The following is an 18,239-nucleotide window of genomic DNA, read 5'->3' as shown; positions in this document are numbered from 1 at the left end:
TCCTTATCAACATCTATTTAAAACACGTGTATTTCTCTTCACTTTGAATTGTGTTTACCGGAACACGTATTTATAGTGGGCATCTGGTGTTCTCTGTGTGTTCAGTGGTTGTTTCGTATCGTTTTGCCATTTGTACCTCACGGAATCGGACCACCGTCTCTGATATTCCCTGACGAGGCCGTCTTGTGTCAACATCTATTGCACATCGTATATATGAAGCGTTCTTTATATGTAAACGAAAAACATTAATGTATACATGTTTGATATTAGGTTTTGAATTTTATCTGAGGAAAAACGAAAGCGTTTAGTGTGTGTTTACTGTTCATTCATTTATTTATTCATTCATGTTTGATATATTTATAGACAGTGAGGTATTAATAGGCGACTGATATTCATTTATTTCAAAAGAACTAATGGTAGATGATAAACAAGAATTGAAATCATATACCGCTTTTCTTCTCAGTCATCAGTATATTAGTGTCGGGCACGATGACCTAGGTCACTGCAGTAACTGGGCATTGGTATAAGCCAGCGGTGGTGATAAGCATATAAGCTGAGGCAGACCAAACAGATCCATACGTGGAATATGGAAAAATATGGAATATATATATACAAACTTCAAAGAAATAAACAACTACGTGTAAACTGAAATTAGCTCCGCTGAGAAAGATTCAGACCTAGCAAGGGTCACAGCCTCCTTCATTCAAGGCTATGGAATCATCGTGAGAGATGGGCGCAAAGGTAAATGTGGTTCAGTGACTGTCATGTAGACTGTTAACCAGGGAACTACCGAAGAACGGCATTCTATCGTTAATATGTCTCACAGTCCCTGTACCACATTATGTTCCCAAACGTCTAGCCCTTCCCGTGATGCTAAAGCCCTGAAAGAGGCAAGTCTAAAATTTCCTCTTGCTTGGGAATCTCCCACCTCATTGAGGCTCCTTTTCAAGTTAAATGAGATTATTTGTTTATGTGAAAATTGTGTATATTCATAGACTTTGCGTTAGTCTAAGTGGAATGTAAAATATGGTTCAGGGATGTAGACGGGGATGATGGGGACCATGCACGATGATGATGGAGAACATGACGTTACAGCACCACCTGGTTCGTTCCAGGATCCCTGAAGTTCTAGTGAAAGTCCTCAACGTACAAATATGTTCTTTCTTGCAAATTATCCATTTTATTCCACTGTTATTTATCCAGTTTTTATGGTATTCACAAACCGAAGTTTATACAAGACGTCATTATAATGTGGAAATTCTGCGATATGGGCAAAGTCATTAAAACGGAAATTTCCCTTATGCTTTCATGACCCGTGATCCGGTTTAGAATTTGTCTTCAGCAGGTCATGCTTGACGCAAGAGGGGACTAAGGGGACAGGGTGATCACACATGCTGACTTGGTTGTGATGGCATTCTCATTTGCGTAGATGGATGCTCATGTTGTTGGTCTTTGGACTGACAAGCCCAGAGTCGATTATTTACAGACCACCGGAATATCACTGAACACGGTGTTAAACATCAAGAAAAATCATTCAGTTGCATTCTTTAATAATTTCAGTGACGCTTTAAAATTGTGCCGCCATTTTGCTCGAGCCAACAGCCTCATAACCCACGTGCACATCGACAATAATGTGAAGCTGTATGATTGTACCCTAAACAAGGAGCCTGACGTGTCAAGCCAGTCCCTTTCGGCAGGTGCGCTAACGGAAGGGTCGTGAAAAACACCTATTTATCATAAACTAACTCGTCATGTGGGCCTAATTCTGGTTTCTTTTGAAGTGTTCCTTGACGGAATGTGGTACAAATTATGGCAATTTGTTTGCGAGCAGCACAATACCAAGAGGGATCCGTGACACAACCTCTGTGTAGATACAATCATCTGTGCAACTTATTGTGAACACACTTTGCAGGAGGAGATTTGTTTTATGTATGACTTGCAACGACTTCCGAAGAATGCTTCAGAAGTTTTCGTTCCGGCTTCAACAAGAGAGGCATTACCCAATTACGTCTTCCCGTCAGAGGTTGAGGCGCCATTTGACCCTCTGTTCTCGGCTTCCGTCAAAAATATGCACATGTTTTGTCGTCTTTTACGAGATAAGTGGAATAAGTACCCCCGCATAATATCAATGCGGTTCCAGTAGTAAATCTGATCCATTCCTTCTCATGCTTGAGTTACACATACTGAACAGCAAAAGAAACGCAAATTTCCACAAAACGGAATCTCATTTAGACCAGAGTTCATGTTTATGCTTCTATTTAAAACCTTGACAAAGAGTTGCGTTTCTTTTGCTGTCGGTATATGTCAGTCTGTATTACTGATACTAGATTCGACAGCGTCCCTTTGAGAAGAGATCTAAATGCCCGGATGACAGAATCACTTTGTTTTGTTGACTGGTCCTCAAACAATACATCCTTCTTGCCCTTATCGTTTGTTATCACGACAGCCTTTCGCATCTCGAGATACGGAAGCAGCTGTTGTCGGAACGAAGTAACGCGGAAGCGCACGTGCATTTTCTTTTTGTTTAAGGAATGGCGTTTAAGGGGGCAAGTGATGTGGAGTTTCAACAAAACGCGTTCCTCGTTGTTTTCATGTACAACTGAATCTGGATAAAAGGATTTAGTCAACCTGATACCTACGTCTTGGTTCTGTGATGTTGTTCAAAGCTACCTTGGCGAAATCGTCGTAGTTTGCGTTCTTTAACAAAGTCTTAGAACAGAGGTTTTGTGCAATGACACGCTTATTCCAGTGTTTTAATGCGATCGTTGTGCTGCAAAGGTCGTAATTCATGGGACTTACGATCAGTCGTAGCCCCTCGTTGTGCTACAGAAATCGCAATTCATGGGACTTACGATCAATCGTAGCCCCACGTCTCATTCGTTGAACTGGAACGTCGTCGTATTAGTTGTAATGGGATACTTTGACCTGTTTTACCGATTCTATGTTGGTCAGAAGTTCCTTTTGAGTTTTGTGCATTAGAATTGCCTAGTGGAATGGGAGGCCGATTGCAACCACACATTCAGATCGCGCACTCACCGAAATGCGACAAACTTACCCCCAAAATCTCTTTATGGAATCTGGGCGGTGGGGTAGCCTAGTGTTTAAAGCGTTAACTCGTCACGCCAAAGACCCGGGTTCGATTCCCCACATGGGTACAATGTGCGAAGCCCGTTTCTGAGGTCCCCGCCGTGATATTGCTGGAATATCGCTAAAAGCGACGTAACGCTAAACTCACTCACTCACTTTATGGAATCTATACCTCAGCTGGGAGTCATTTGGTTTACTTGAGACCCTTAGTGACTATGCCTGTATGAAGTGGAAGGTTTATGACTGATAAATCAGTAAATAATGACAATGATATATTATTTTAACGCTGAATGTGTAACATCTTTCTGTATATAGTCGAGCTGAGACCAGATTATAAGGTGATCAGCATCGATTTACACGATTGAAATCGAACAAAAAGGATGGATCAATTAAATCCGAACCTGTCCACCCGTTGCTCACTGATACGTCTTTGATGTGGTGAATATAATTTCGGATGTCCGCATGAAATACATATTCATGAAATAAGCATCAGTATCCTGCTTCAAACATAGACGTTTACTGTCTTTCGTCTTTTCTTATACAGTGGAAGCTGTCTAAACCGACACTCATTGGGACTGAAGAAATAATCCGGTTTAGTAAGTGTGCCGGATTATATAGCTGATGATAAAAGTACAAACTACGGACGGGACTGAGATTTTAAGACGGTTTCCACAGCTTCCATTGTACATACACACACACGCACACACATGCTGTGAGGATGAGCTCAGATGGTTTTATTTGAAACACGCAAGGGCTTCAACGTATGACTAAACCTTAAACCATATGGTCTCTAATTGGTATTTTGAAGACGTGATTATTTTAATTATATATTTTAGTAAAACATTATTTAATGGGAGAAACGTTTTTGTAATAGGTGACTCCTCCTAACGAATCGGTGTTTCATCCATCAAGAGTAGATCCGTGTTTTTTGTGAAACTGTGTTTCATCGTTTCTGAGGCAATAAATGTGATAATTGTAATATTTCATGCGCACCAAATTAATAAACGCGGAACTAAACGCACAGGCATACAGCGGGTTAAAACATGTATATGTTATCAATATATATAGTTTTTTACGATAAAGCCTGACAGCCTGTCAGTTTTAGTGCCGGTAGATGTATATCTGGATATAAAACACGTTTTACGAAGGTGATAAATTATTCCTATGCTAATTAATATGTGAGAAGTATGGTTGTATTAAAACACATTCTCAGCGTTAAATACAAGACGATCTACATTGTCTGCGTTTGTGGAAAAGGATTAATTATGATTACAGTCTACGTTATCAGGCACAAATAATACCAGTTTGAGAAATGATTAATAAATAGTTAATAAAAGCTGGACCACTCTCCATTTCCATAATAAATAACTGATAAAGACAGAGTCGATTGTTAGCTCCATGTGCGTATATTTCTGAGTCTCTATCCAGCAGTTTGAAAAGGTTGTCGTGTCCTGTTCTGCCTGTATTACCGGTCAGAAACACTCGCAACGGCAAGTCAATTCCTCATCCGAAAATAAACATGGGAAAAATACTGGATTTGTTTCACTTTGTCACTGCTTTGTCAAATCTGGAAATGTTTCCCATGATCTGTTTGCAGTGAACGGGTACCGATGTATGTTTCTTTAAACAAAAGAAAACGTCACTACATGTACGTGGCTGATATATTGCCGATGTGACGTTAAATACTACCTCACTCACTCACTCACTTTAAACAAAACAGTAAATCAAATAATGTGAAATTTTTATTGCGGACCTTCATAATTTTACCTTGTCAATTGAACATTTATAATCTCAGAAAATATTCAATTTAGCATAACAGTTGTTTAACGAATGATCATATATTCAATTCGCTATTATTGGTTTGTATTCCAAGGGGTAAGCACCGTAGATACAACAAAGAAACAAATGCACGTGCTATAAGTGAGGAGCGTTAACGTAGACCAACCCTACATGTTCTCGGTGTCTCCTTGTAAAACAAACCAACAATGGCGATTTAAATCTATAATCGTTTGTTAACTCGGGTCGTCGGGGTGAAGATAAAACGTGTACATTACTGACAGCATCTGGTGTCATAAGGACAATGATCCTGACGACCTCATTATGACGCTATGAATATCCCCATGACCATATGGCACAATAGAGGTCGGCTCGACGCCACATTTCGCTAATCATTGCAATCTACCACCATTCCAGGATGTTCACCCTTCATCAAATAACCCTCATTTCAATAATTTACTCTAGTTTTCATAAATGTTCGGCATCACAAAATGTTAACAGGTTGTGGTGTCTTACTAATGTATCTTTTCTGCTCAGCCATTGCACGTCCGTGGTGAATTATGATGCAGTATGTGGAACGCCATTACGGGAACACCGATAATATCGTTTCCCTCCCAGACTAGGCAGTAAAACGCCAATAATGAATATTACAGTTACATGGAATATGAATCAGCTGCAAACTCAGTTCCATCAAGCCTTTGATGTTTTTGAATGATGTATTCAATCTTGATGAAGTTAATAGAAAGAAAATAAAACAAGCTACAAACAAACGCTTGATGAAAGACGTTTTCCTTATTGCATAACTCTGCCAGCCTTAGGTTAATCGGGACACCCGCGCCGGTTGTTAACGTTGATTTAGATTTTCTCAATCCATGAATTAAGCTCTCCGAAGATGGCAGACATAAATCCCAAAGTGATAAATTTTATCTTAATGCTTGTCGGAGCTACTGGGACGCACAATCTTCCGCTCTGTCACGGCAAGCCTGAGACTGAGATATTAACACGGGCATCTGGCAAAGGGTGGTGGTATCTGCTTGTTATCAAGATATATTCTAGTAATTTATCAGTTAATTCCATACTCTAGGATATACGGTACTGAAATATCAAAAGCTGATGTCATCGACAACAGACCTTTTAATGTTCCCAATCTCGGTTGAAGTTGAACGAGATAATTTGTTTTTTTGACGTTGTCATGTGACGACGTTGTGGGGTACGTCGTGTACGGTATCTCTGTGTTTTGTCTACAGGAACACAGTAAATCTTTGACAGAAGCAGGGGGAAGGGAAGCACAAATGAAATTGGATATGTCAGTATCGCTAGTGGAATGATGTTAGTGGGACCTACATACATCATGTTGAGTAATAAATTCCAGACACGAATACTATTAGATTTTGTAGACAGGGAAACATCTTTAATTTGGATGATTTCGTCCATCGTGAATTTGTCAGATTAAAGGCTTGTCCCTTCGTATGAGAAGAGTTCAACCTTTTGGGGATTATCATGTACGAAATCAGCTACTCCCTAGCTCCTTCTCATAATCCATAAGCATATCTTTTAAATATCTATATGTACAAAATGACTGACCTACCCCCATAATGATAGTTATAGTGTAGATCTGTATTCCACCCTATGTCCGGTATATGATATACTGTAGAACTGTATTCCACCCTATGTCCGGTATATGGTATACTGTAGAACTGTATCCCATCCTATGTCCGGTATATGATATACTGTAGAACTGTATCCCATCCTATGTCCGGTATATGATATACTGTAGAACTGTATCCCATCCTATGTCCGGTATATGATATACTGTAGAACTGTATCCCATCCTATGTCCGGTATATGATATACTGTAGAACTATATCCCATCCGATGTCCGTGATAAAACATGCTGTAGAAATACATGCTGTAGAAATAAATCCCACGCGATGTCTGGGATATGATATACTGTAGAAATGTATTCCGCCCTATGTCCGGTATATGATATACTGTAAACCTATATCTCACCAAATGTCTGGGATATGATATACTGTAGAACTGTATCTCACCCTATGTCCGGTATATGACATACTATAGAACTGTATTCCACCCTATGTCCGGTATATGGTATACTGTAGAACTGTATCCCATCCTATGTCCGGTATATGATATACTGTAGAACTATATCCCATCAGATGTCCGGGATAAAACATGCTGTAGAAATACATGCTGTAGAAATAAATCCCACCCGATGTCTGGGATATGATATACTGTAGAACTGTATCCCACCCTATGTCTGGTATATGACATACTATAGAACTGTATTCCACCCTATGTCCGGTATATGGTATACTGTAGAACTGTATCCCATCCTATGTCCGGTATATGATATACTGTAGAACTATATCCCATCAGATGTCCGGGATAAAACATGCTGTAGAAATACATGCTGTAGAAATAAATCCCACCCGATGTCTGGGATATGATATACTGTAGAACTGTATCCCACCCTATGTCCGGTATATGACATACTATAGAACTGTATTCCACCCTATGTCCGGTATATGGTATACTGTAGAACTGTATCCCATCCTATGTCCGGTATATGATATACTGTAGAACTATATCCCATCAGATGTCCGGGATAAAACATGCTGTAGAAATACATGCTGTAGAAATAAATCCCACCCTATGTCCGGTATATGGTATACTGTAGAACTGTATCCCATCCTATGTCCGGTATATGATATACTGTAGAACTATATCCCATCAGATGTCCGGGATAAAACATGCTGTAGAAATACATGCTGTAGAAATAAATCCCACCCGATGTCTGGGATATGATGTACTGTAGAACTGTATCCCACCCTATGTCCGGTATATGATATACTGTAAACCTATATCTCACCAAATGTCTGGGATATGGTATACTGTAGAACTGTATCCCACCCGATGTCTGAGATATGATAAACTGTAGAACTGTATCCCACCCGATGTCTGAGATATGATAAACTGTAGAACTGTATCCCACCCTATGTCGGATGTATGCAATATACTGTATAATTGCAGAATCAGGGTACGGTCACGATATACAGGAACCACCGGAAGGGAGGATAAGCAAAGTAGTCTGTATGTTTGGGGTGGGGGTGTTGAAGATAAGATTTTATGATGGAATAAGTTTTTCTCGTCCTTTCATGGAACATCATGACGGAGGATAATTAATTTCAGTACATCAGTGATTCAAAATCTGTTCACATACTCGCCTTGCAATGTCCTTCAACATACTTCTTTTCTCTTAATAGGGTTCCTCGGGCACTTGATGTAAGCAATGATGACCAATTCAATATTTTCGTATCTAAAGAGATCCACACAAAATACCTTCACACAATGACTTAAGTCACAACACGCCTCAAAGTCAACAGTCTGTGTGTATCTGCACTCTGTGACGCTCCTTAAAAGACATTCTGTGTTCAAATGCGCCCGACTTTCAAGGGAGATCACTCATCAGATTTCCTCTTTTGTTCAAAGATCCATTGAGGAGATACAAATAAAGCGCACATTGTTTTAATTTGGATTACATGGTCGCTACACCCGTTTAACTACTGACTGGGAAAGGCTCCCCACGGGGAAGGAAAGAGGGTGTGTGTTGGTTTAGTATCTGTATCATTAATGGGTTTTGGGGTTGAACAGAAATTAAGTTACTCGTGGCAATGTCACGATTTAGGAATATGGAGGTGCTGTTGCTATACTACACAATACCAGGTTTGTGTGTGTGTCGCGTGTACGTGAAACACAATGTTCCTTGTAGAGACAACAGAAGAGCAATGGGTGCTTTGTAGCGCTACAACATTGTGATACAACCCCGGATAGCTGATTTACATGGCTGTTAAATACAGTAATTCCTCGTTTGATTTATTTTGTTGTTTTTGTTTTTGTTGATTTTGCGTTTGTTTTGATTAGGCGTTGTCGGGGGTTTGGGGTTGGTTGTTTTATTTCTTTGGTTTTGATTTTTGTTTTGGGGTTATTGTGTTTGTTGTTCTTTGCTTTGTGGGGTTTATTTGTTTTGTTGGGTTTAACTTTGTTGTGTTTCTGTAAGTCGTTTTCATTTTTATACTGATTTCTTTCTCCTTTTTTTGTATTGTGTTTTAGGGTCTGTGAATCATTTTGTTGAAGGGTTTGGAAACGGCGTAGGTTGGGATTATGGCATTTCCCTCACCCCCTTCCTCTTGATCAATATGGGGGATATTGATATTGATCAATATGGGGGATAGATCTTGCTTTTATTGTGATTGACGTGTCTTTAAGCAAGCAGATTTGTGTAATACATATTTTCAAACCGCATCATGTAATAAAACATAATACGACCTTGAACGAAGACCATTCTACAGCTATATGTGATGGCACGGCAGTGAGGCCTTCGATACTTATTGAAAGGGCAACAACTCATTGGTCGAGGTAATAATACTGGAAGGCTTGAAGCATACGTTAATGGATTTATGCCTTTTATTCCGTAATATTTTCATTATTAGTATCTTCATTTTAAATTATAATTAGTGTTGTTGATGATGTTACTGTCACGAATATAGTATGTGATTTTATCACGAAAATATGAAATGCTTCTGGGGTCTAGACGTGACAGGAATGTTTTGTGTCTTGCCCCGGGGTAAATGTAAAACATGTTGTGAGCCAATGGAGACACATCCGCATATTAGGTAAATCGTACTGACACTAAGTGCGTAGACAGGTGTTAATGTGGAGAAAATCACTTTAACCGCTCATGTAGTTTGTACTCGTGTACTCCGACTGGGAGTGTTAAGCTTTGAACGGGGACAATTAACTAACATGCCTGTGGTGATGTAGCTGTAAGCGGCTTAGCAAAATACAAAGACGATTTGTGTATTCAGACAGGTGTTAATCTGCTCTTGGATCTGCACCTTAAGATATTTATTAATGTCCTCTAAAGCAGGCTGAATGGTGTGTGGTGTTAATGTTACCAGTTTGACACAAAGATTAACATAAAATGCTGCCCTAAGCGGAGCTCCCGAAATCCAGCTTAATCGATGTGAAGAAAGTGGGTTGTGTTAGGTTTGTTAAAGGGACTCTTCGATCTGATACGCTTGATAACCAGAAGCCTCGTGCTTTAAGTCTTTTCTGATCACGCCTAACTCCCGGGTTCGATTCCCAACAGCTATGCCTATTTGTCATGACACGTGCGGTGATATGGTTGGACTAAAAACCCTACAATGGTCACCTGTGAAGATCCTGATTAGACTTGATCTTCAGCAACCCACGCTTGCCACAAAATGCGACTATGGTTGACACATATCATCGTATCCCAGTTGCGTAGAATGATGCTCATGATGTTGATCACTGGATTGTTTGTTCCAAACACGATTATTTACAGACCGTCGTCATATAGCTGCAATACTGCCGATACTGCAATACTGTAACAAACTGACAGTTTTCAGCCCGGTAGCGTTCAGATCACTTTTGTTTTGAGCACATTCAATTTTCAAGTTTATCATTTCGTTTACTGTTCTGTATGTTTGTGAGTTCTGAAGATAGTTGGTAATAAGTGTGTGTCTGACCGTTGTGTCTGGACTGGTTTGCCTAACCAAGAACGCATGTACTGATCGAAGCTTTTTAGCCGTTAGGAAAGGAACGACAAGCTTGTGTACTACTGATTAAACAGCTGACATGACATATGCAATGTCTTCGTTAGTGTTTAAGACAAAAACACTATTTTCTGTGGCGTATCGAAACAATGCTTCTGGGATTCACCGATGTGTTAAACCTCTAAAGCCTGCATCAGTTCGAGCTGTGCATGCATTAAGACGAAACAGCGTGACATAACTGAAGTAGGTCTTGAAAGGGACGTGATATAAATGACACATTATTGAAAGCGGCGTTATATAACTGAGGTATTATTGAAAGCGGCGTTTCACCGATCTCACCCGCTGGAATGAAGCCGCGTAACATCATTCTTACTCGAGAGAACTACTTTTCACCAAAGCGTGACAAGACAATATATATCACGGAGTAAATTGTACCTTTCCGTAATATCAGCTCTAATAGCGATATCCACACCACTGGCTGTAGTCTGTAGCATGGTAACGTAAAGCCTGCGTTTACAGGTACAACCTTACACCGCTGCTTCTTAACAACCTCCATTTCATCAAATATTAGGCCACACAAAGCGTGGCTCAGAAGTCACGCTTAACTACAGCTTGGAGGTAGTTTGCAGTCTGGGTTTTAGAGTAAACGGTTGTGTGGTCGGGTATTGTAACAAAGGGTGCAATAACGTGTTTGTAAATACCGTCATTATGGACAATACCGGGGCTGGTATTTAAAGTAAGTTATCAAGTGCTGTCAGTTTGCATTACAAACGTATATTTTAAAGCATGGGGATTGTTGACGACGAGGAGCGGTAGGGTAGCCAAGCGTATAAAGTGTTCGCTCTTCACGTCTGAGATCCAGGTTCGATTTTCAGTATGGGCACAACGTGTGAAGCCATTTTCCGCAGTGATATTGATTCTGATATTGTTATATGTGATTTAGAGCTTAATTCACTCACTCGGACGACAGTGTTGGGTATATTCTTTTCCAGATGTCATGTTAGTACTGAAATTACTTGATTTCTGGACCTCTTTGCACATATATTCAGCATTCAACATTTCCTCTTATACAAATGTTCGGTTTGTTTTTCACAATAGCTATAAATATAGCATGGCAGTCACATTTTGGTCTAATCGCAATGGTTAATATTATGAACATCCTCCTGGGAATGAAGCAGGTTACCGAGGATGTCCATCCGACCCACAATAACGAAGACGATAGATAGGTTTCCGGACATGCATTTTGTTATAATTGTTAGTCGCTTAACGACACACTCAACAATATACCAACTGCATGAGAAATGTTTGCAAATTATCACCAGTGGAGCAGACAATCCGGGAATTGATGCATTCAATCCAAGATGTCTCCGAAGATGGCAACCAGGACGTATTAGACGCGTAATCAGGAAAGGCAAATGCGGACCTATTGTATCATCCAAATCTCTACGAGAGGAGATAAATCAAGCAAGCAGATCATTTAAAAAGCCTTACATGATGAGAGACTTGGAAGCCGAAATGAAAGGTTTCGCGAGTGATAAACGTTCAGTGGTTCGATTTCGACAGTGTCATACCAAATGACGATGCCAAATATGGTGTTTGCTGTGGTCGAGGCTGTTGTTTAGTATTCGGGGCTCAAAAACGTGACGTTGTTGTAAGCGGTGAAAAATATACTCACTCACTATCCATGTTAAACAGCGACACAGTATGTCAGTGGACTGATACAATAAAACCGTTCTCAGTCTGGTTCAGTTCACACGTAAGAAAATTAGCACATACGTTCTAACCTAGGTATGCCATCTACGCATGTAGATTATAATATAAATTCGTTGTTCACCTGGCCAGATTTAACCATTTACAGATAGATGCGATATAGCTCAAAACCCTCATTCTTGTAAACATGCGACCTACTTCTCAAACGTATTTTTGAGCCGACAGTGACAAAGGCAGCCTCCTCCAAGCTGCGTGTGACTTCACCTATATTTCGTAAGCAATTAAAACTTTACAGGTAAGATGCGAATGCAGGTGTTTGGTTTAGACGCTTGTGAATACGAAAATTAAGGTCCATTCTTCGTCACGCATGTCAATTTGTATCAGCTATATCCGCCTCTCTTGTCATAGAAAACATCTCATTTGAAACTCCCCACCAATCAGTCACACATGGCCAGTTTTCTGGAATGTGCAAAATAGTAGAGTTCATTTCATGAGCATCTGTCTCTACCCCCATCGTTTCTATGTGCTGACAATGGGTCTATCATTTTCTCCTTGTAAGCTGCCGTATAATTCGCCCAAAGATATAGAGACTCTGCTGTATTCACTGCATTAAGAATTAATAATGCAGTAATTACAGGACTGCGACAAGGAGAGCCTCTCCAACCACTGCTATTCTTCTGAAATAATTCGCCTCACCTCACTCTTTGAGATAATTCTTTAGCTATTTACTCCATTCAACTACCGTACTATTAGACTTCATCATCGGGCTAATCGGCTTCACTGGAACTCCAACAGGCCCATTCTTCCTTCAGCGTTAAGAAAGGTTTTTCTCGGCTTCGGTTAATCATCTCGGATCGAGACATTCATTCTTTTATGATCGTTCCTGTCGATAAACCGTTTATTATCTTTAATTGTCAATCACAGTCTTCACTCGCGCCAACACTGACAGGTCGCGCAGACCAGGGCGACCGCTACCACAGTTACTTGACACAAGCGATGATTACTGTGAGGTTTGAAGGATGGTTTTGTTGATAACTTTCACGAGGAGTGTAATAAATTGCCAAACGATTCAGCTCGGTATTACAGTCCAAGCAACGACTGTGAACGCCTTGCATGATATGGAGGTAGCCATCCAGACGAAAAATTGCAAATTGCAGGTTAGAATGCATCAGAAAAAGGGAAACTTTTAGTACGCGTTTAAACATGTCTGGTACTATTGGCATGAGGACTATGAAACATTTTGTCCATATTATTCAAGGGTTGGAATCATTGAAACGCGATGCTTCCAACTATTCTCCAACTGAGACATGAAGTATTCCAGCAGGTTCCAACATGGCACCATGGAATCTGGTTCTGGTGAGCATTCTGCAATCACATTTTATCAATAATCATTCGATAAAACAAACATTTCAGTTTGCTTGAAGCTGGTAATGTAAGCAAACTCAATTACTTCTGGTTTCAGAAGTGTGATTTTCTTGATAACATATGACACCCATTACAAATAAATTTGGTATGATTCAAATCTGGCTGCCGTTAAATGTGTGCGTAAATATACTGGGTCTGTGCTCCGCACGGGCCATAAATTGCGCTAGCTAAATTTGTTGTACATATTGGCTTGCTGAGCCAAGTTTATTCATAAAACATCTGTGGATAACATTAACAAAATTCTGTGTTGTTTTGATACCCGGTTCTTTATTTGTTTTCCTAATTGACTGCGCACAAGCAAACGGTTTTTCCTGTTTTTCTCAAGGAGCAATAACTTCATACAATCTTTCCAAGGTTCTGGAATCCATCTCTATCTTTCCAGTAGTCCTGTCGCAACTTATCTAAGTTGATGTCCTGGAAATAATCTATGAATTATGAACAAGCGGCTTCAAAGAAAGTGTTATGGTTCAAGATGTATAACACAATAGGATCATTATTTATATATTGGAATACCCACCACGCGTGTATATCAACATGAGTCCACGAACGTCACTTCAATGGAATTGCAGTAACACTCGCGATGTTATGGTGTACAGATTCTTGCAAGAAATGTTGTTTATGTGCAAGAAGTATTTCCAACAAGTCGTTTCCTTTGTACATTTAGCAGCCAAGCAAACACATCAAGGGAGGGACTGAGGCGGTTATCACAGATCTGACTCCACTGTACAAGTTACTGGTAAATCTGGAGCGATGTCGTTGTGTGATTGTCGGGACATCCTCTTCTTCTCCGATTTTATCCGTGTTTTACGTGAAACTGGAAATAAAATGAATTTCACCGCCTCGGTTTCATTGGGTGGTCTCCATAAATGTTTGAGTAAATCTTTATTTGGTTTCAACCTAGAACCCGTTAGATGTTAAACTGGGGCGTGTTACTCTGAAGGAGGTTTGGGGGAGGGAGTAAAAGGAGGGAGGGGTATTTTGCGAGTTCTTGGTTGTATTAATTTTACCATCTATCACGATTTTGTGTTATACAGGAGTTTGGGCATGAGTTGTGTATAATCAATAGGCAATACACGACTATGTAATGTAATAACCTAGTTATTTCAATTCCTCCAGGATCCGATGTGTCTTCAAATTCCACATTTGTACTTATCGTGGCCCTCATTCGGAACCATGTCTGAGCGTGGGATTTAAGTGGTACACATCAACTGGCCTTGATGTAAATGAAACACACTCCTCATCAACTGATAATGAGTTACAGTTTTACGCTACCTTTTGCTATATTTCAGCAATATCCCACTGGAAACACCAGAAATGGGCTTGGGATCACACATTGTATCCATGTCGGGAATCGGGCCCGGGTCTTCAGCTTTAGCCGCTGGGCTACCCCACCTAGCCATCAGTTGATAGGGATAATCATGTGATAAAACAATATTATATCTAGAAGTTGTAGAATACTGTTCAAGACAGTATTTTATCTCAGTTTACTCACTCTCGTCGATTAAGACTGACATTTACTTTACATTTAGTTCATTTATTTGCAAAAGACATGTAATTTCAGACTATATATAATTTCATAGGAACCCGGAAATATTATATTTCGGAACTGAAGCAGTTGGCATGCTCGATAATTGTAGGCTTGAGTTGGGGGTCTACTTGAATTTAATCTTTAGGGCCTGGGTGACAGTTCATTTTCGAGTGTCAGCGAGGTTGTCCCCGGGTTCGTTTCCAGGTTTTTCACCCAACTAGCGTTAAATCCAGCTAACACACTCACTCAAAATCCACTCACTCAAAACCCACTCACTCATACATTCACCAAAGCAGCGCTGAACCCAACTCACTCACTCACTTACTCACCCACACCGTAGCCATATAGCTGAACTATTCCCAAGCGCGGCGTAAAACTAAACTCACTCACCGTTACATAACAATGATCAATGACATCTCTTTTTGTTACAGGTACGAGGGAGCAGGCCTATGTGTATGGCATATCCTCGGCGGCTCTGGTCCACTCGGTAGCCAGGGCATGTAGTATCGGGGTGACCACCAAGTGCAGTTGTGGGGCGTTGCCCAACAGTAACACAGCGGGGTCTTTTAAATGGGGCGGGTGCGGAGATGACGTCAATTTCGGACTACACTTTGCCGAGGCGTTTACGAACTCTGGTTTGAAATCAAAGAAAGGCAATATTAAGACCTCGAAAAAAGCCATGATGAATAAACATAATTTCGCTGCCGGAAGAAAGGTAAGACTACATGTACATCTGTGTGTATGCTTAAAGAAGATTATAACTTGATGGAAAACAACTTCTTGTTTATTGCACAGAGGGACGTTTCCCTTAGATTCTTACACCGTTATCAAACTAAAAGCTCTTTGCAATAAACAAGAACATGTTATCCGTCGAGGTATAATCTACTTCACTGACATTTCAGTTTCTAGAATGCAGATAAAACAGTGTGTGTTTTGTCACTGTTTTCTTCCTTTTAGATATATCATTTGATAGCATCAAATTTGACAATTGATTGTTTTTTCTGAACCAACCTCTGGTCACAGGTGCATATTGAACATTTATTAGTAAACCAGAACCACCCAGCATGAGGCGGGGCGGTAAAGTAGCCTAGTGGCTAAAACGTTCGCTCGCCACACCGAAGGCGGTTCGATTCCCCACTGTACAATGTATAAAGCCCATTTCTGGTTTCCCTTCCGCCGGCATATTGCTAAAAGCGGCGTCGAACTCACTCATACCAGAAGGATCTACATAAAGAAAGAGATTTGAACTCGTTCAGTGTGTGATGACAAAATAACTGCAGCAAATTCACTATACTCCCCCGTACAATAGGTACATTAAACCGTATTTGGCCCAGCCTTTGGTTATTCATTAAATTCAGTATATCGTGCACTTGTTTTGCCTTAAGGCATATGGTATCTTGTTTCACCTTCGTCCTTCCTTTAGCCTTTGTCAGTCTTTTAGAAAGGCATTTCTCACCTCGGGGGATTGTATGTGTGTTACTGTTGGGGTCAAGACTGAGTTTTGTCCTGCCGAAGGTCCGGGTCCGATTTCCTAAAGGGACACAGTACATGAGGAAGAAGGCCAATGCAGTTACATTTCCGGGTTTTCTTTCAAGTACACCAGGACATCCAGAAGTGACCTCAGTGCACCCGGTGCAACCTTGGTCCACAACCTTGCACCTGTTGCTCAATGTGCAGTTCTTCAGATGTTCTTTGTTTTTAACGATCATTTACAACACGATTGTAACAAAATCATTCAGGGTCTGATACAATTAATTTTTCTTCATAAAAGTTCATGGCACGAACGATTAGTCATTCAATCACTGTCAATGTAGTCATTAGTCACTGCGCTCAGATATGTCCTCATGATTCAGTTTTCCAGCATGTTTGTTCTTTAAAAAGCAAACTCTGGGCAAGCTCTGGGTGCTTGTTGGTGTAGATGGTAGGTTGTATTTGGCAATTCCGGGTTACACCTGCAGGTTTTAAATTCTTAGTAGAATCTAATTTGTATCATGATCACTGTCTCGTCGAGTATGGGGCGGCGGCTTAGCCTAGTGCTTAAAGCAGTCGTTCAAGGCCTTGGTTCGATTCCACCCGTAACCTGTGAAATGAATTTCTTGGGGCGGTAGGATAGCATAATGGTTAAAGTGTCCTCTCGTGACACTAAAGGTCCAGGTTCGATTACGCTCGAAAACCCATGGGAAACGAATTTCTTCGTGGTGTATTGGAGTGGAAGGGTAGCCCAATGGCTCGCCACGCTGAAGAACCGGGGTCGATTCCCCATATGATTACAGTGTCTGAAGCCACTGTCTGTCGTTATATTGCTGGAATATTGTGCAAACGGCGTAAAATCTTATTCATTCATTCCAAATGCTTAAATCGAGACGGGTATCATAAAGACTCACTTGTCGTCGAGTGTGGGGCGACGGGGTAGTCTAGTGGTTGAAGCAGTCACTCAAGGCCAGGGTTCGATTCTGCACAAGACTACACGTGAAACGAATTTCTTTTGTTGTTTTGTGGGATATTTGCAGTTCTATTACTAAAAGAAGCGCAAAACCACACACCCCTCTCCCTAAAGCTATAGTGTTTATAAATCTATGTGTGTGGTCTCACCTAAGTTAATATCACAATTGCTGTCAGAATTCCGAACCGATGGAAGCTGGCACTATTGCCATGGCAACAATGTCAAACACGTTCAGCAACTCAGACAGTTATGTCTTTATGAATGTGTAAACATACAGACAGTATGTCTGTTATGTAAACGCACGTGTTACATTCTACTCAGACATGTCTATTTTTTATCATGAAGAAGACAGCTTTTCGATTATTTGAAAACGTTTCCTAAAATGAAAGTGACTATTTTATCGCGGTTCAGACGGTTTTCGATAATACTGAAAACGGTATCGGTCCCGAATTTTAGAGTGAGCTTCAGAACCTCAGTGACGTAGAGGCGCCAAGTGGTCAAAACGTTCCGGCTCCTATTTACGGCATGGATACAGTGTGTGGAGCTTGTTTCTGGTTTTCCTTGCAGTGATATTGCTGGAGAATAGGTGACACATGCGTAAAACCAAATATCTCACTCACTCACTCACTCACAGATCACTTGGACAAATTGAAACGTTTTTTCTTACTTGGTT

General features: G+C 40.5%; 1 protein-coding gene across 2 annotated transcripts in view; it reads left to right on the top strand.

Moving 5' to 3' along the window:
* LOC137281348 (protein Wnt-11b-2-like) overlaps positions 1-18,239 on the top strand; it is a 138,053-nt gene that overhangs the window by 88,594 nt on the left and 31,220 nt on the right. For both annotated transcript variants that reach the window (XM_067812523.1, XM_067812524.1), the window contains one exon: positions 15,555-15,838. In XM_067812523.1, coding sequence (XP_067668624.1) covers positions 15,555-15,838 — 284 coding nt within the window. The remainder of the gene's footprint in view (positions 1-15,554; positions 15,839-18,239) is intronic.

This window comes from Haliotis asinina, chromosome 4 (assembly GCF_037392515.1).
Source record: "Haliotis asinina isolate JCU_RB_2024 chromosome 4, JCU_Hal_asi_v2, whole genome shotgun sequence".
Classification (NCBI taxonomy): Eukaryota; Metazoa; Mollusca; class Gastropoda; order Lepetellida; family Haliotidae; genus Haliotis; species Haliotis asinina.
This window is presented reverse-complemented; position numbering and strand designations above follow the sequence as displayed.